The sequence below is a fragment of the Gasterosteus aculeatus genome, chromosome 2, assembly GCF_964276395.1.
Source record: "Gasterosteus aculeatus chromosome 2, fGasAcu3.hap1.1, whole genome shotgun sequence".
NCBI classification, from domain to species: Eukaryota; Metazoa; Chordata; class Actinopteri; order Perciformes; family Gasterosteidae; genus Gasterosteus; species Gasterosteus aculeatus.
The window spans coordinates 24,845,767-24,865,641 of record NC_135689.1 but is presented as its reverse complement, the minus strand read 5'-3'; the positions used below and the strand labels follow the sequence as shown (position 1 = coordinate 24,865,641).

At 45.0% G+C, this 19,875-nt stretch overlaps 1 protein-coding gene across 2 annotated transcripts; it reads left to right on the top strand.

Moving 5' to 3' along the window:
• The first annotated feature begins 1,615 nt into the window (after positions 1 to 1,615).
• On the top strand, positions 1,616 to 9,549 carry LOC120828908 (putative glutamate receptor). 2 transcript variants are annotated; one of them, XM_040192592.2, is made up of 10 exons: positions 1,616 to 2,170; positions 2,329 to 2,404; positions 3,798 to 3,829; positions 4,536 to 4,715; positions 5,279 to 5,502; positions 5,914 to 6,011; positions 6,167 to 6,384; positions 7,696 to 7,915; positions 8,524 to 8,774; positions 9,112 to 9,549. In XM_040192592.2, exons 2-10 carry the CDS (start codon positions 2,341 to 2,343, stop codon positions 9,208 to 9,210), a joined length of 1,386 nt encoding a protein of 461 aa, XP_040048526.2. In that variant the 5' UTR covers positions 1,616 to 2,170; positions 2,329 to 2,340; the 3' UTR covers positions 9,211 to 9,549. The 2 variants fall into 2 exon arrangements, with proteins under 2 accessions (XP_040048526.2, XP_040048527.2); XM_040192593.2 differs by having other exon boundaries at positions 2,039 to 2,170; positions 2,311 to 2,404.
• Positions 9,550 to 19,875: the final 10,326 nt, after the last annotated feature.

Sequence of the window (19,875 nt, the reverse complement as noted above, 5' to 3'; positions counted from 1 at the left end):
TGTTTTTCCCTTTTCACACCATTCTTTGTAAACCCTAGAAATGCTTGTGTGTGAAAATCCCAGTAAGTGAGCAGATTGTGAAACACTCAGACCGTCTGGCACCAAGAACCACGCCACGCTCAAAATGGCTTAAATCACCTTTCTTTCCCATTCTGACATTCAGTTTGGAGTTCAGGAGATGGTCTTGACCAGGACCACACCCCTAAAAGCAACTGCCATGTGATTGGTTGATTAGATATTTGCATTAATGAGAAATTGAACAGGTGTTCCTAATAATCGTTTAGGTGAGTGTAGTGTACACTAGAATACAGACATGATTCTGAAACTGTGTAATCAATAAAGTAATGACAACAAAACCACTGTAATTCTGCAACTGTAATCAAATAACATCAGGGTACAGTTATGATTGTATTTGATGTAATGTAATCAACTGGAATGCTTGCATGTAATACTTGCACAACAACTGATATTGACTAAGGGTCATTTGAAATCCGAGTTACATTGAACTCACCAGAAGACTCCCAGAGGTGTGGACACTGACTTTCACACCTTTAAGCATTGTTATAAATACCTGTAGGAGCCATTGTTCTGGAGTTGGCTGGTGGAGGCTACAGACGGGCACTATGGGGGTCAAAGGACTGACCTGGGGCCTGTTGGTCGCTGAGACCAGCGGCTCCTCAGCTGAGATGTTCTTTTTACCACAACGCCATCTCTTTTATTAAATACATTAGATTTAACCTTTAGATCAGCGATGACCTCTGTCCGTCCGACGTTTCTTCATTTTGAACACAACAAGCGTCTGTGTGGATACGTCTCAACCAGGCTCCCACATCTGCACAATACATTCTTCATTCTTCCATGAACGACCGTTGAAGATGTGTTTGCTGGCTCTGGGATCAGCCGTGGTGTTAGCTCGTATTTCAGCCACAAATTCTCCATTGGATCAAAATGGGGGCTTTGACTTGGCCCCTCCAGAACATTCCCCCTGCCTTTGAACTGTTTCTGTGGAGCAGTTGCTTGATGCTTGGCTTGTTGTCTTGCTGGAAAAATAAATGTTCTCCCAAATTGTACATTACTTGCACACTGTGTCAGATTATCTTCCAGGGTTTGGTGATATTGTTCTGCTTTCATATTCCCTTCCACCTCGACAAGCCTCCAGGGCCGGCTGCTGAGAAGCACCCCCAGAACATCCTGCCACCGCCACGCTTCCCCGGATGGTGTTTACACAGAGTCCAGTACAGTTACTCTACAGTCAAAGAGCATTCCTTCAACATCTGCTTGCAGCTCCCGTTTATCTTCGTCTGTCATTAGGATTCCAAGAAAACCGTGGGTTCCGATTTCTCTGAACAATTTGGCACGGTTCGGCCTCTCAACTGAAAGCCTCCAAACCCTGCAGAACCTCAAGCCAGAGAGAACGTGTTTTGTCTCACCGAGTGAATGGACCCCCTCCTTTCACGGTGAAGTCATAGCTTGTTTTGGAGCAGATGGTGTTTATTCAGTATCTTACTGGATACAGTTCCACTACGGTCAAAGTGGGCATTCCTTCAACATCTGCTTCCACTTCCTATGGACCTCCCTGATGTGTATTAAAGCTTCTCTGTACTGTTTCTGTTTTAGCTGAATTGTGCAATGACTCCTGTATGTACTTATGGCTCATGTTTGATGTTAGTCTGTAAAAAATACTAATACACAAACGCGCTTAGGATATATTTTGATTTTTCACAAGGACATTATACACTAATTTATACCACAAGCCACTGGGTGAATGTGTGCAAAAGCATATTTTACACTATATATTTTCAGTTTGCAGGTACTTTTTTCACTTCGCTGTACTTCGTTATGTCAACCTATAGTTTCATGTGTAAAAGCTACAAAAGAAGAAAGCGTTGACAGGGTGGTGAGTGTAACAAACAGCGCGTTCCAGTAACCGGTTCCAGTGCATAAACCCGTGACCAACATTACCCAGTTTCTTCTCCCTGCCTCCTTATCCCCCCCCCCCCCCCCCTCCCCCCTCCTCCTGTGTGCATCACCATATAAACCCTCATTACAGTCCTCTGCACACAACCCTCCCCTGCGCCATCGTGCAACACTTGTTGTGAATTTCTTGCACATTTTCCCAGTCTGCCCTCACACAAAGGTTTACATTCACATCCCAGCTGACGTAACTGAGGTAAGGGAACCTTTTCTTTATAGCAAAGCGTGACAATCTAATTCTGGCATTTTCTATATATATGTATAAATGTATTTAATGTGCAAGCATATTGTTGTGCGCTCTACGTGCTCTAGGTGAGACGATAATCATGTATGAAGGATCTGTGTGGTTTGCAGAGTGGTGGAAACATGAGGGACTGCGTGGCTTTGCTCTTCTGTGTGGCAGCTGTGACAGCATGGAGAGTCTCTGCAGGTAAGACGCACACACACACACACACACACACACACACACACACAAGTTGCAACCATTCTTCTGTCTAAACGTGGGCTTACGGCTGTTGGCAGAGTTGAGCTTGTTAGATCACAGTTTATTATCTCAGAATCCCTTTGGACAGTCGGCACATCCCAATAAACAAATGGCCGAGTCGTCTTTGCAGAGGGCGAGATTATCATGTGCACTTACTTACGTTTTAAATGATGTTTGAACCAAATGTTCCAGTTGCTCAACCTAAACAATAGTTTATAAACTACAGCCACTATTTTTAGATGTTGTAGCAGCTTATTAACTATTACGTAATTATAAAATAAGGTATATTATCATATTAAGGTAGCCGCTTTACAGAGTTGTTGTACTGCTTTAAAAAGTATATTTCTGAAAGGAAGAAAGCTTCTGGGATGTTGTTCCTTTTTATTTCATTTTATTTTTTATTCACACAAGCGAATCTGACCTGTTTTTCAAAAATATAAAATGCTTTGTTTCCAACAATTCTATTTTTCATTTACACTCCGGCTTGTTTTGGGTCCCACTCTTGTTTTGCCGGATGTAAAGCGTGTTCATGTATGTTTTATCCAATTAATACTCAACCCTGTCAGGCAGCTCACATTGTGGACCTTCTTTGTGCTGCAGGAAGGTTTTTGTGTTCAGTCAAAGAACGCCTCTCTTCTGCACAGCCCCACTAAAGCGTTTGTAGGGTGGAAGCCCAGCGGGTCCTGGCTGACCTCAGAGACCGGGTCCTGCTCCCAAATGAGTCCTCACATTTGGCTCTGGGCCCGGCTGGTCCACTATCAAAGCATGGAGGGTCACTGCGGCGTCCCCGGTTCTCACCAGTGGAGGGGCTACCGGCTCGCTGAGGTCCAGAAAGCACTGTGATGAATCAATTAACCCAGTCAGTGGGGGGGGGGCTCATGAACTGACAGGCATCTCCGTAGATCGTCGCTCCTGCTGTCTTCTCAAGAGGAGGCTGATGGAGTGTCACCGTCTTTATACGACCCAAGCGGGTCTGCTTTTGTGATCGCATGTATTTATGAGGAACTTGCACCCCTGGCTCCTCCGCCAACCCCCCCACCCCGCTCCTTTCTGTGAAAAAGCCCGGCCGGGCATGTTAGGGCCTGCTGGACGCGCTGTGAAGGTCTCATGGGTAATGTGAGGGGATTGGTAGGGGTTGGATTACAGGGGAGGGGGGACGGGGGGGAAGCTCAGTCACATGAAGGGGACTCGAGGCAACAATGGGCTTCAGTTGGGAAATGTTGTGTACGTTACGCAACTGGCTGTGTGCTGCCATTCATGCTCCACTCCATCTGACCTGCCTTCAGGAATCAAGAGATTTATTGTATTGCCCCCCCCCCCCCCTTTGTATTCATTCTAGATGCCAAGGAGTTATCCATCACCACCATAAAGGTATTTTCTCTGTCGACACCAGAACAACGAGAGGCTCCACCCACTTTTAATATTCCTAATAGAACTACTGAGGAGTACTTCTATTAGGAATATTAAAAGTGATTTGCTGACATCATACAGAAGTGGCTGAATATCTGATTCTTAGAAAATGACATTTGTAAAATTTAAGAAACTAGCGGATGATTTGAATTGAAAACGAATATAAATATATTTTACATTCGTTTCAAGAAAATCCCATTTGATAAACAGGATTTCTTTTCATGCTGAAAACATTCTGAAAACTGATAATAAATATTGAGTACGGTAAGAAAGCGTCAACCATATTTTGATTTTTTTTATTTACAATTCTTTCCCGATTTGATATTCACAAAAGGAAATGTTGTTATGTAAAAAATGGACGGATGTTTTAACAAGAAAATTGTCCCCAACGTTATTGACATTCCGATAACAGTAATATAACTGTAATAACCGATAATATTTTTAAGTATTTAGAATTGCTCATATTTAAGCTTTGCAGCTGAAACTAGTAATTCCTCATTTTATAATTATGTGAACTGGACACCAATGACAGAATGACTCCACCAACAACAATGGCTTAAATATAAAAACTGCATGTTTTATCCCAGATTCAGTTATTGGATCCTCTTTAAAGAAAAGAAAAGGTACCCCCCCCCCCCCGTAACAGCGTCCCTCTGCGCCCCCCCAGGAGGAGCCGTACGCCATGAGCCGCGGCTCCGAGCTGGAGGGCTTCTGCATTGATCTGATCTCTGAGCTCTCCAGGGAGCTGGGCTTCAAGTACAAAGTGAGCCTGGTGAAGGACAACCGCTACGGACTCAAGGACCCCAGCGGCACCTGGAACGGCATGATGGGCGAAGTCATCAGACGGGTAAAAGTGGCGCCGATACAAGTACTATAGATATGTGAGATCCTTTTGGGGAGTTTCCCATGGGAGGGTTTGGAGATAGACGATGTAAAGACAGTAAAGCCCTCTGAGGCTAATTTGTGATTTGGGGCTGTACGAAATAAAATGAATTGAATTGAATCCGGCCCATTTAAACATTTAGAGACAGACGCGTTGAAATGTAAATCAAAGTATAAGGACGTTCTATCAGTTGGTCTGCGTATGGGACCATGTGGGATTCTGCCAAATGGCAGAATGTTCGATCAAGTTTACATCCACAGAATGAAATATAATTCATCCTGACATTGATAGTCACATTAATATATGATGTGCAATGTATAAACCGGGGCTGTTACTGTGAGCTGTTACAAAGGAATAATCTAACATCTGAACAATGAGGTGAAGTTTGAAGTTCTATTATTTTGGTATTTATAGTGTTTAAAGGTGGGTCCTACAGTCTCATGACAAACATTAGTCGTGACATTTGGACCTATTGTCCAAGTGAATGAGTCTTTATATTCTGATGTGGGTTTCTGGCCCTGCACCAGGAGGCGGACCTGGCGGTGGCTCCGCTGACCCTCACTGCGGTTAGAGAGATGGCCGTGGACATGAGCACCCCCTTCATGTACACGGGACTCGGCTTCATCCTGCGCAGAGACCTGTCCTCTGAAGAGAGCAGCTTCAGTCTGCTGTCCCCCTTCTCCACCGACATGTGGGCCGGTCTCCTCATTGCCTTCCTGCTGACGGGTCTCTGCATGTTCCTGGTGGGCAGGTAAACGTTCTCCAGGCAGGTTTGCTACAGTGCACGATAGAGACGAGGCTGAGTACCAAAGCCTCAGTAACGGAAGGAGTTTACATTTCTACAGTTATAGACTATGATACCATATTAGTTCAACAAAATGATTGATATCATACAACACGTTGACTTGTTAGAGAGGCTCCTAATTTATTAAATGATAATGGAAGGCATTTTTTGTATTTTGCAATAAACATGTTGACTGGAAGGTCCAGGGATTGAACCTGCGAACTTGTGCTTGGTGCAGAGCACTCTACCCCGTTACGAAGTGTCAATCATCCCGTCAGTTACCCCGCAGACACTGCAGCTCTAAATCAGACCCACCCGTCTCGTTGCATGTGCTGCTGTAAAATGGCTGCGTCTGAGGCCAGGTTTGTTTTCTTGCAGGATCAGTCCTGCAGAGTGGGCCGGGCCGGACACGGAGGAGCAGAACTTCACATTGCTGCACAGCTTCTGGTACATCACAGGAGCTCTCGCCCTGCAAGGTAACGCCCCGGCCTGCAGAGGCATACACTGATACCGAGAGTTCCGGCGCTCCCTCACGCTGCTGCCCTTTTGTTGTGCCACACTTAAGCTTCTACAGGAGCAGGTTAAATCCTGTCATTGGAATAAGTCCACTTTAAGTCTTTCTCTTTCACAGGTGCTGGTCCACACCCAAAAGGCCTTTCTGGACGTCTAGTCAGCGCCATCTGGTGGCTGTTTGCTATACTGCTTTTGGCCTGCTACTTTGGCAACTTCAACTCCATGTTGCATTCCAACAACAAACACGTCTCCATCAAGACCTTTGAGGAACTTGCAAACCAGGACCTGATGGACTATGGCACTGTCGAGGGTGGATCCACCACAGCTTTTTTTAAGGCATATTCCTATGAGTTTATAATCATTACAGCAGATTCTAGAACATCTGACATATCGTGGAACTTCAGCTCAACTCAATTCATTTGATGTTCTATATCCCCAAATCCAAAACTACTAAGTTTGTCTCAGAGGGTTTACAGTCTGCACGTCTGACATCCTCTGTCCCGAAACCCTCACATTGGAAGAGGAAAAACTCACCAAAACAATAAAGCTCTTCAATAGGAAGAAAAAAAGAATAAAAAACATTAGTGAGGACAGCAGAGGATGGATGCGTCTCCCGGGACGGACAGAATGCAACAGATGTCATCTGTATGGAATGAACAACGTAGAATATGTACAATACATTCAATGCATAATATGCAAATTATTAAAATATTGAGCGTAGTAAGCCAGGTGTAAGTGAGGACCACTGCAGGGACAATCACAAACATGTGTAACCACCATCCACAGAAACCTGTGGGGAGGGAAAGCAGCAAAGTCAGCAACCTTGGTTCATGATGACAGTCATAGTAATGTGACTAACTATAATAATGATAGCAGCAGTTTTCAGCAGGGCCATGGCAGAAGGTTGGACCAGGGATCAGATGTGAGACGAGAAAGAATTAGACAAAGCTGAATAGTGATGTGCATTCTTATGGAAGGAGAGAGAAAGCAGAGCGGGTCCTAAGACGTCGCCCGGCAGTCTAGGCCTGTAACTAAGGGCTGGTCCACGCTAACTTGAGCCAGCCCTAACTATGAGCCATATCAAAGAGGAAAGTCTTAACCTTTATCTGAAAAGAGGTGACTGAAAGTGGAACCTGGTTCCACAAAAGAGGAGCTTGATAACTGAAGGCTCTGGCCCCCAGCCTACTTTTTAAAACCATAGGAACAACAAGTAACCCAGCATCTATGGAGCGCAGCTGCCTTGTAGGGCAATAAGGTGTTACAAGCTCCTTAAGATACGACGGTGCCTCACCAGCAGGTGCCTTGTAGGTGAGGAGAAGTACCTTAAAATCTATTCTTGATTTAACAGGGAGCCAGTGCAGAGAAGTTAATACAGGAGTGATATGATCCCTTTTCTTAGTTCTTGTTAATACACGTGCTGCAGCATTCTGAATCAACTGGAGAGGCTTAAGAGATTTACAAGAGCAGCCTGATAACAAAGAATTACAGTAGTCCAGTCTGCAAGTGACAAACGCATGAACTAATTTTGATGCATTACTTTGAGAAAGTTCTAGATTTTTGATACGTTACGTAGATGAAAAAAGTCCTTGATGTTTGTTTCATCAACAGTTGGAGCAGAGTAGTAACTCGTTGCAATTTGCCCCCCAGAATTCCAGAAACCCCGTGTACCGGCGCATCTACGAGCACATGGAGCGCAAGAAGAGCTTCGTGTCCAGCATGGACGAGGGCCTCCGCCTCGCCCAGGAGGGCAACTTTGCCTTCATTGGCGAAGCCGTGTCCTTGGACTTGGCGGTGGCTCGCCACTGCCAACTGAGCCGCTCAGACGAGACCATCACCATGAGAGCCTACACCATCGCAGCACCTCTGGGTGAGTGATCCGGCTCACGGAGGCGGGGGGGGGGCATGTCCCCAGAGAAAATCACGCCCTTGTCTAGCTTTTAATATCCCTCTGATAATTATTCAAGTACTTCAGATCTGAGTGGTTTCTAGTGGTCCTCAATCCCTACCAGCTCACTAGCGAGGCAGAGCGAGGAGGGGACATGAGGAGGCAGTGATGGAGGGTGGACATTTTGTCTTTAAACACATGTGAGACAACATGTCTCATGTTTTCTCATGTTTTCACAAACTTTGAAACTAGCAGACTCCCGCACAATTTGGGCCAACAGAAAGTCAGACACACAGCAGCAGCACATTATCTTCATGGTCATTTTTAACTGGCTTTATTATGGTAGCGTGGGTAGTATGTATATGGCACATGATTCAAATCTAAATGTGGTTCTGTTAACAGTATAATCTGCTATTTTGGAATGTTTTAGAGTAAAAAATGGATCCAATGGCATCTACGAGAAGAAGTGTACAGTACAGTGTTTGCTCATAGCAGCGTGTTAAGGCTCATTAAGACAAGATGTTCCTTTATTCATCATTCAATCATAGTTTGGTATTGAGACGTTAATCAGCCTGTCTTTCCTCCATCAGGCTCCCCGCTGCTCAAAAACCTGACCATCGCCATCCTGAAGCTCAGTGAGTCTGGCGAGCTGACGCATCTGCGACAGAAGTGGTGGTCAAGCAGCTGCGCCGCCAGCAGCAGGGCCAACACCTCCGAGGCCCTACGGCCTCACGACCTGCGGGGCCTCTTCCTGCTGCTGGGCCTGGGTCTTGGCGTCGGGCTCCTGCTGGCCTTGCTGGAGCTCCTATCCGGAGCTCGCAACCAAGCAAAGGATGGCAAGGTGGGGGAGAGTTTCATAGGGTGTGACCACCAACCTGAGGTTTCTGACTCTTACTGAAATATGTCAGCACCCTTTGGAGGTATTCTGATGTATCATGGTACTGTAGGTCCCCAGAGGATCGGCCCTTCTTGACCATATGACCATATACATGCAAAACTAACGGCAGTCTTCCGCTGCAATACTTGTTTAGCGCTTAGCAAATGTTGGGAGGGTGTAGTAAACATTACACCTGCTAAATGTTACTTTTGTCATTGAGGCCAGTTGTCTTGTGTGCACATGCAGCCCCATAGAGCTGTAAGCATGGCTAATTTATTACTCTTTACCGTTTCCTTCACAGAAATCGTGCTGCTCGGTGTTGACATCAGAACTAAACCAGCGCTTTGGAAGCAAGGGGGGAAGTGCAGAAGGAGACGACTCAGGCAAAAGCAAAGCCTGAAGGAAACGTCCACATGTTGGCTTTGGATGGATAGTTTGAGCTGAGTAGCGTGTTCCATCAAACCCGATAACTTTCTTTGTTTCCATAGTAACAGCATTTGTTGAGTGGTCCTGTCCGTGTTTTGTACTCCTCTAAAGGAAAAGCTTGTTGACCACATGGGTAACAATAACTAGCAGCTATTTTAGTGTGTTAAAACAAACTAGCTAATCACTGATTTGTTTTTGATGCCAGTGGTGGATATTAAATATCCACCAGCATCCCTTACTTACTTCTTTCCAACTATGATGGATTTATACAGTTTATATTTGCTTGGAAGTTCTAAATAAATCCGACAATGTCCAGAATCGTCTTTTTTGGCAGCTGCGGTACAACTTTACTGTTAATGTGGGAAATAACTTCACTTTAGGAGAGCAAAACATTATCAAGACTTTAGAATTAGAAGCAAACTTAAGCAAAGCACATGTTTAAAGCTGCACTTTGCAATCCGTGTGTGTTCACATACTGGTTGGTAAAGAGAGCGATTTAACCCTGTCATCATTCAGCCGTTCATGCACTGTTCTCTGGAGCCATCGGGATGATCGAAGTCATACCAATTCATTCACAGCCGACCCAGAACAGAGCTGAGGATCCAACCGCCGATGATCTGATGGAAGGACACATCCGTTGTATCCGTTGCGGCCCAGCATTTCCCATAATGCATTGCGGGCCGATAAGGGTGAAGATATTGATATACCAATAAATATTTCCTACTTGAATATTTTGTTAATCAAGATACAACGTGTGATTCAAGGGTGTTTGCAGTTTGTGACCTGCACATATTGAGTGGAAACAGACTGTTCAGACTGTTCAGTGTTATCTGGAGAGGGGGTGTAGCGGTTTGTACACAACAAAAACTATCCAAAAGCCGCAGCAGGCTAAGACATGAGGAGATTATACTCACGACGCGTCGCACTGAGGTATTTTATCATCATGTTTATTACGTTTCACCAGCAGAAAGAATACACGCCAATCACTTACTTGATAGATGCCTTTCATCAGTCAAGAGAGGATCAACAGCGCATAAAACTTCGTAGTGACAATAATTACTCCGGTGACGGCGACGGTCAATAGAAAGTTTGTTCCCCGTGCTCACCCTGCAGCTCCAAACAACCCGCCGAGCCCCACAGGTGACCAGACACACGCTAATATACACACCACACCCCCTTACGGTGTCGTAGATACAAATGACGTCACACCACACGCACACATACAAACAATGTGGAAGGAAAGAAGAAATAATACCAAAGAATAATCAAACCCAATGGCTCCTACAGGGGGGTCGACTGGGAGAGACCGGGCCAGAGTCCAAACTGATCCGTTCTGTGTGTTAAATACCTCAAAACTAAATATTCACAGTGGTGAGGCGCCACAGCAACACTGGATTACGTTTGGAACCACAAAGCATTACTTCTAAGGAGTAAGAATGTCTTTACTCAGTTCATTCATCTCTGTTTCGTATCGTATCGTATTTCCAAAGTTTATTATCCATCACTTTTGATGCCTTTCCCATATTCAGAAACTTGGCAAAAGAACTGCAAAAGATTTACACATCTTGGGGGTTTTCGCCGTTTGTGTATAAAGACATGGCTCTATAGCGCCCCCTTTGCTCTACAAAAAGTCAATCATTTTATGCAAATGTATCGAATTTTGGGAAAAACACTTGTTAACTCCTCCCAGACGCTGGCGTCGATTATCACAAAATCTTTGCTCATTGGCCGCTCAATGCCTTTAAAAGGTTGTTTGATGTCTCTTTGTGTTTAGAAGTTCTGGACCAATGGATTTGCAAGAGGTGTGGCCTAATAGGTAGACACATAACAGTAGGGGCCCTCTCCAGCATGTCTCAGCATGTTCACATCGACTCTCTGAACATTCCCCAATGTTTCTATGATATTTAAACAATAGTTTGCTGAAATGAGCTGTGCAGATTTATCCTCCATGTCAGGAAAGTAGGATTGGAAATATTGAAGCAAGTTGGTCAAATGTCCCACTGTGACCGAAATGACTGGACGTCCGTCCACATCGTCAGTGGAGAGAGAGCAGAGGTCAGTCTCTGTTCCACAGCTCTGCTCTCTTCAGGAAGGTTTGTACTTCACATGCTATTTTCCAAAAGAATTTTCCTTCAGTTCTTTGTATTCAGCTCCTGAAGACAGTGGTGTCTTAACTGTATGGATATGCTCTTAAATAATTTAAGGAAAACATCACTGGAAGGACTTTGGTCAAGTGATAAGATCTAGCGTCATTGATTGTAGTGATTGGCATCCCATCCTGAACAAACTTTCTTTTTTTCAAATGATTTAATGTTCTTCGACCAAGTGGCCGCCCCCCCCCCACATGAAAGAGGAGGCGAAGGCCAGTCCATCGCTGCTCGCAGATTTTTGATTTGAGATTATTAGTACTTTTCTGAAGTGGAACTTCCTGATGAACCTGTATGATTGTCCGACACTGACGCGATCCACGTATGAAGACGGTTTGACTCAAACAATGGCCCTGGATTCTCTGAGCTCTGTGGGGTCTCTGAGCTCTGTGGGGTCCCTGAGCCTTGGAGTCTCTGAGCCCTGGTCTCTGAGCCCTGGTCTCTGAGCCCTGGTCTCTGAGCCCCCTCCTTGCACAGCTTGCATGTATCCGTCTGTCCACTTGGAGGCGCTGTTTGATTTCTATTGGCGGTTTGACTGGAGATTATTTGCTGGAGTGCAAACACTGTAGGGCCCGATCCCAGTGCTCCCCCTGAACCCTCGGGGACTTTTACTTACGTCACCTGGTTAATGGTTGAGTGTGAGAGTTTGTGGGGGAAATGGAGGTAATGATATGAATGGTGAAAGCACTTTGCTGTCACCATGACAACGTCAAAAAAAAAGTATTTATTTCATACGTTTACCTCTGATTTAGACGTCTTCTACGCTCTCTGAGATCTCGTATTTATTGTCACATTGCAATGGCTTGTGGGTAATTGTTTTGGTCACTGAGCGGTCTGCGAATGGGGCAGTAAACTGTCAGAGTTGGTCCAAAGGGTCGGATATTTGCAACGAAGGTTGGATAACTTCAGTCAGTAGCTGGCACCAAGGATGGAGCAGTAAACGAGTAGAAAGGTGAGCGCTGGCAGGGAACTGTTGACAACATTCCCGCACAAGCAGTGTGTCCTTAGAATATGTTGTTGTGTGCGAGTGGTCCGCGGCTGTGTGACACGAGCCGCACTTGAACCCGCTAATCAGCTTGGGGAGTCATTGATTTGGTGGCAGCAGGAGAATGTGAGTGACTGAAGGGAGGGAGGGGGGGTATCGATCTGGTGGCAGGCGGCCCCTGACAGCTGCGCTAAGCTAGCACGTAGCCCTTTCCTCCGCAGTCAGAAGCCTGGCCGACAGGGAAGTGGCTAAGAAGATTAAGCTGTAAATCCTGCAGATTTCCTGCCCCCCCCCGCAGCAAGCTAACTCTCCTCCACAAATCCAAAATGGATGGTTGCTCTCATATTGTGGATGACACTAATTAGTCTGTTTTATGCACTTTCCTGCCATAAAGGTAACACCGATTCATCTTTGGCATCAGCTGCAGGCCAGAATATTACTTTTAAACTTTTAAATAATGAGCTGATACAAACTAACTGATCAAACATTTCAAAGAGAATGCAGGAGTATCTAGTGGGAGGAGCATGCTAACCAGCTAGCCGCGGGCCGTCCTCTTGCATTACCACGTGTACCTCTGGAGGCGATAGTGAGTCACCGTAGCGTCCAGTCTGTCCAACACAAGCGTAAAGAGAAGTGGAGCCGAGGGTTTGTAAATGACATGGTGACCGTACGGTCAAATCCTGGAGGAGAAGCCTCAAGGTTTCCAGGGTGGCCAACAAATGGCTTCATGATGTAGTGCAGCCATTCAACACAATGGGCAGCACTGAGGAGGACAAAAAAAGACAATGTATACCAACACTATTAAAAACCAAATGAATGTATCGCGTTAATGTAAGAGAATAGAAGGTCAGATACCTTTTAAATCTGAACACAAGGAATTTGTAAGCCCACTGTGACACATTCTCTACCGGCTACTGTTTATTGTACTATTGTACTGGCCATCTGAATGATATTTTATATCAGCAATTTATATCCCGCACGACCTAAATATATTATGTTAAAATGTAATATGTAGTCCAGGACATATTTTTCATAATAGGAGGGTTTTTTTTAGCTAAAATGAAGTTTGCCAACTTGTTTTTTCCTTGTAATCCTATAAAGAGAACTTGGAAAAGGGACTTTCTACTATAACATTTAGTGTTTATTTATTTCAAGTCCTCTTTGAATAAAAACAGGTAAAAATGAAACAGACTTTATTAGTAAAGGAATAAAAAAGGAAAACAGTGTGCAGTAATCTCTCTCCTCTCAGCCCGTTCTCTACTTGTGCTGTAGCCCGAAGGCCTGTCGATGCATTCAGAATCACAAATTGTGATGGACGTGTTGCCACTTTGAACTGTGTGCTGGAGGAGCTTTGCGTCTGGCGCGCTCCTGGATGTGCCAGACGCAAAGTCTGTGCATTGATCCCTCTGAATGTGTTTGACTTTGACACTCTCTTTCTTTTTACTCCGTCTCCTCTCATCATTTTCTAGCTGGCTCATTCTTTTTATTCATCTTTCTGCTGCACTCGCTGATTTTAAAATGGGAGCGCATCAAGATACACACACACACACACACACGCACACACACACACACACACACACACACAGTGCTCACTTACACTACAGGTGACGTGCATGCTTGATCCCTTTTTCTGAAGCAAAGCTCTCATTTCATCATTCAGGGATGGTTCCTTCTGTTTCCACAATGGAAATAAGCCTCCCAGCTTCATTGTGCACCCTCTGAGTTTTAACATATTTAAGTACTGCAGCACAGTCTTCGGTGTTTTTAGTAATCACTCAGTCTAGGACTTTAGAATAACAGATTTTTAAATGGAAGAGAATCGTCACATCTGAACATCAGTCACAAGAGAGAAGTTACAAAACTGGCCCCAAAGGAGGCCGCCGGGGGGCTTCTTTTTGGACCCGATGTGAAACTGACCCATGGATAACTTCCCTCCACCAGGGGGCAACTCCCCCTGTCCCATAGACGTCTATGAGGAAATGAGTCTACTTCTTTCTTGATTTATTCCCTCAGTAAACATTGTAAACAGGAGTTTATGGTCTCAGTCTCGTTTCAAGTCTTCAGTCCAGCGTGATGTTCATTTATCAAACTATGTCCAAATTATGTCAATCCGTCAGAGTTTCCCCTCCACCACCCGAAGGCGTAGGGAGGCGACCTTTTTGTCCACCGGGGTAAACTCCAATGTAGCAGCACTCAGCCGGGGACTTATGAGTATCCCCACACCCGCCTGGCGCCTCACACCATGGGCCACTCCGGAGTAGAATAGAGTCCACCCCCTATCCAGGAGTTTGGTTCCAGAGCCGAGGCTGTGCGTAGAGGTAAGCCCCACCAGATCCAACTGATAACGCTCCACCTCCCGCACAAGCTCCGGCTCCTTCCCCCCCAGAGAGGTTACGTTCCACGTCCCCAGAGCCAGCATCTGCCGCCCAGGTCTGTTCCATCTAGACCCCCCACTGTCACTGCCACCCTTAGCAGCACACCCGACCCCATCGGTGTCCCCCACAGGTGGTGAGCCCACGGGGAGTCGAGGTGATGGTTCCTCAGTTCATTAATGTTAATTCTAACATTTACCTCACCTAAAAATGTCTTATTCAGTTTTCTTTTGGACTGTGTTACTTCTCATGCAGGGCTAATCTTGTCAATCAGACTGGATTTGTCACAAAGGTCGCAGCGGCGTGGTGGCATGGCAGGAAGGAGGACCCAAACGTTCCACGCAGAAAAATACTTACAAAATTCAAAAATGCCGAGTGGAAAAACCGCAGACAAGCCGAGGACCAGGACCGCCAAGAACACGTACGACATTCAAGCAGAACATACAATGACGCAACAAAGGACAACCGACACACATGGCTCAAATACACTGGGAAGGTGCAGGTGACTGGACACCAACAATCAGAGACACGCAGACAATCCCCTTGCATTATTTTTTATTTTATTTCTCGTGCACCGTTGTCTGCTGTCAAGTCCGATTCCTTGTATGTGTGACATATTATGGCCATAAATGTTTCCTGGTCCTCCTGTCATCAGAGGGGATGACGGGAGAGGGCAGGAAGTGAAGCTAACCAAGGGACACAAGAGGCAGGAAACTACAAAATAAAACAGGAAATAAACCCAAGCCGTGACAGGATTAAGTCATTTATGAAATGGTGAACTACGTATTTGGAAATTAGGTTAATATATGAGCAGCCAATGCTGATGTGCCTTTCCCTCTCTTTCTGCGTGTCAGACAACACTAAAGAACTAAAGATGATGCAAAACTCCCCTCTAATCTTCAGCATGGAGAGAAGGAGGCTGCGTGTTTGAGTAAAATGATTTTGTGTTATAGTAATATTTGTTAGGTTAATTGTCACAATTTGTATTTTGTAAGTAATTGTAAGTACCAGTGAGAAATGGAATTATTCAAGTAAATTTATATATGGCATTCATGTAATAAATAAACAGTATGGGATGTGTAAGTTTTACTATATATTTTCACATAATATTCAAAGGTTTCATGTCATTGCGCATGAACTTAGAAATACCAAGTAAGCGTTTTGAATGTGCACATGCACCTCGTAACGTGGCTCCAGGACGCCTGCGCTCCTTTCCCCGCGAAAACACATGACGACGGTGGCTAAATCACCTTGATAAGTCATTCTGGGTTGTTTCTGAGTTTAAATATAATATGATGTTAATATAAAGTGTAACATGACCCCAGTTGCCATTACGCAACGTCCCTGTGGACGTGGGTCGTGCACAGTGTTGCCAACTTAGCGACTCTCTCGCCACATTTAGCGAGTTTTCAGACCCCTCTAGCGACTTATTTTCGAAAAAGCGACTAGTAAATATGTAAATCTTTTTTTGTTTTCAATTGTCTTTGGTTCAAGTTACTGTGTTTTATTTCTCCCAAATCCTTTTTCTGTCCTGTACATGATTAGCTTTGGTATTAGGAGTTATGTTATTTTGTGTAACAGCGCTCTCCTGTGGGTCGAGGGTATTGTTTGCCTGCCACCGCGTGCCCTCGTCAGTCTGCTCACCGGTGACTGAGGGGAGACCGCGCCGGCTACATTGGATTTCTTCGCTTCAGATCATCGCCAGGATGATCGCCGGAGGTTGCTGCAACGAGTAGGGTCATCTCGACGCTGATGAGTACATGGGTTCATGTTAACGTGGACATTTGAACTGTTAACGGCCTCTGTCTCAGCTAGGATCATTTTACACTGATCATTTTTGTCGACGCTGATGTGTCGATTGTTGTTGAAGGGACTGAGGTATTTGACAACTGTGGAAGTGTTGCAAAGGCCTGTCTCCTGCTGATGGGCATCATGTATGCCATGAACTTGAGTTACCCCCCAAAAATGAAGTACACTTTTGAAGTGTTCCAAAAGCTTCAGCTGTCCCTGCGAAACAAGCTTATAGCTTGAGTGCACGTGTTTGACCCGGGAGTTGTTTTTTCCAAGGGGGCACTAAAAGAAACAAAACGGCACATTTGTTCATGTGGCCAGTTGTCTATGTTCTGGTTTTAATGGTTATTTCAATCCGGAGAGACTTGTTGAAATTTGAACAATACTTTATTATAACAGGTATTATATGATATTGCAAGTTGTTTGGGGCTTGGACTCCATCCTGCCGCAGGACAGACCCGGGGCCGGGATCACAGATGTGAGTGCTGTCTTGATGTTTGCAAACCTCTTGGTATATATTTTATTGAAAAATATATATTTTTTAAATAGAGGTGTTGAATTAAACAATTGCCTATTTTTTTAAATAATTGTTTCAATACACAAAAACATTGAGAACAAATTTAGACAATCTAAACTGCAGAAAATTATGTAAAATGTTTAAATGTTACTTACATATAGTCTATAAATAAAGGTTAAAAAAGATAACCTTGATTTTTTCGTTTGAAGCAGTCTGAGTAAAACTTACAAAGAAGGACAGAGTAAAATTCAATGTCCATATTAATAATAATCAGTAAATTACTTAAGGTTTGCTAGTAAAAGTAACTTATATCCTGCAAGTATGATTCACTTGATGATCGTCCTTGTAGAATTTACTTCACTTTCTAAGTGCAAAAACCACTAGTACTCCACATTTTTTTCAGTGTACTAGGACTTGGACTGCTGTTTCCGTAGCTTATAATGGAATATAAACTATAACTTCTGTCATCCCAACAAGGGCTAATGTTCATCCAGAGTTTTCTGCTCAACCACCAATTAAGTGTTGATTTACAGGACAAGGTCAGTGCTGGGTTCCGTTCCAACAACGAGAACAGAATTGGGAATTTGAACTTGGATTCACTTTAATCCATTTTAAATTTGTAATCTTTGACAATAAAACCCAATATAATATAGTCTTCAGCTGCACAACAATAATCCAGCACTGCATCATCGTCTGGCCACGTGATGAATTCAAAGCAACTAAGTGGACCTTTTGCTCAAGCTTTTATAAACCGCAGGATCGTTTTTTGCACATTTTCAACTTGAAGATCCAAGAAATGTATGTTTTTCAGAATTTCTTTTCGGTGAGTTTAGAATCTTGCGAATCTTATCATAGGAAACATCAGAAGAGTTCACGTCATCTCTGCTCCAGAACAAAGCCTCTGAGCACATGTCACCGGACCCTCTTCGGCCTCACTCCTGTCCATGTGTCCGAGGGAGGCTCCTTGCTCTTCTCTTCATCCTTCAACACCAACGAGGAGAGCCCTTTGTGAAAGCCTCCGACAGCCTGAGGGGGATGCTCCTCAACCCTGTGCCTTGCTCATTGATATCTGCAGATGTGTCTGCCCTCCACTGGAGAAGGCGCTCACAGCGGGGAATTGAACCTTCCATGTGTTTGTGTACTTTCAAGACCGTGTGCTTGGGCCTGTCGATGTGTATTCCTGAACTTTGTGTTTGTGTGCATACGCTGCTTGAGGAGCTCCATGTTGTATTATTGATGGTCCTCAGGGAGGCATGAAAGCGTAAGCAGGAGGAAGAGAGGAGGTGGGGCTGGCATATACCACAGTGCCAGATTGCATTTAGCAGGCCCACTATGCATGGACAATGTCCAGGGACTATAGGTTTCTATTGAATCTAATGCTGACAGGTGAGGCCCCTGGAGGATAGTGGAGTAGGGAGTTAAACAGGAGGAGGATGGAGCAGGGCCTCTAATGTGAAATTTGCTTAGCATGTTGTTGAAGAACTGGGGTCCGTTTCAAGTAGGAGGTTTAACAAACTCTGAGTCAAACCCTAAACTCTGAGTTGATTTACCCTGAGGTGGAAAACTCTGAGGTTTGGGTTTCAGAACAGCTGTTTAGAGTCGGTTCAATCAGAGTTGAGCGTGTGGACCACCACAGTATGAAGGCAGCATGAATGGAGCCACGATACTACGAGTTACCATGACAACCACCACAAACAATATATTCACAAAACCTTAATCATTGCTATAAGACCTGGGCTGAGGCCAAAACTCTTCCAGGGGTAAGGGTGCTTAACCCTGTCAAATGCCTTTTCCTGGTCTAATGAAATGAGACCAGTCTTAATGCCCAATGAATCAGATGTCCAAAATATCCCGAATTAAGGACACATTTTCCAGTATGTTCCTGCCAGCCACACAGTAAGTTTGGTCTTGGTGGATGAACAGGTCCATTACCTCCCGTAGCCGGTTGGCCAATGCCTTGGGCAGGATCATGTAGTCCGCACAGAGAAGGGACACCGGACTCCAGTTCTTTAATTCTTGCAGGTCTCCTTTTTTCGGCAGCAAGGTCAGCACTGCCCTCCTGCAACTGAGCGGTTTAAAACTCTCATGAAAAACAGTTAAAACTCTACTGGAATCCCGTTGATTCCCGGGGCCTCACCCCGCTCCATGCTCTGTAGAGCTGCGAAGAGTTCGGTTGCCAACAGAGGACCCTCCAAACCGGCATTTATGTCCTCTGGAACTTTTGGAAGCTCCATGCAAAAACAGATCAAGATAAATTATTGATTTTCTGTACTATTTTCCTCAGCCGGTATACTTCCTGGTTTGTTAGGCCTCCTCTGTCCTTACTGCTCATATGCATCCGGGCAAATTTAGCGAGCTTCTCTTTATCGGAGAAGTAATCCTCAACCTTAACTCCCTTCATGTTTTTCGCTTTTTGTAGAAACACTTTTTTCCACACACTGACTCACTCCCCCTCACTCACCTGACTTACCTGCTGGGCAACCCCTGTCTCTTCCTGCCCCCCCTCACTCACCTGACTTACCTGCTGGGCCACTCCTGTCTCTTCCTGCCCCCCTCTCTCACCTGACTTACCGGCTGGGCCACTCCTGTCTCTTCCTGCCCCCCCCCCCTCACTCACCTGGATTAGCTGCTGTATTCCAACTGTTCTCTCTTGTCTCCCTTCATACCCCTGGCTTTCCTACTTAACTCCAACCCCACGCCCCTGACTCCCCTGCTGGACTTCCCCGGTCCCCTCCCCACCAATTGGCTTGACTTCGCCTCCAGAAAAATCACCACCGTGTTATTCAAACGGGCGGCGGACTTCACGCTGCCGTGCCCGACCACTCTC

Excerpts from the sequence above, each read along its gene's own strand:
- LOC120828908 (XM_040192592.2), top strand. The coding sequence starts at position 2,341 with ATGAGGGACTGCGTGGCTTTGCTCTTCTGTGTGGCAGCTGTGACAGCA. Across the intron at positions 6,012-6,166 it reads AGGAGCTCTCGCCCTGCAAG|GTGCTGGTCCACACCCAAAA; the intron begins GTAACGCCCCGG and ends TCTCTTTCACAG. Across the intron at positions 8,775-9,111 it reads ACCAAGCAAAGGATGGCAAG|AAATCGTGCTGCTCGGTGTT; the intron begins GTGGGGGAGAGT and ends TTTCCTTCACAG.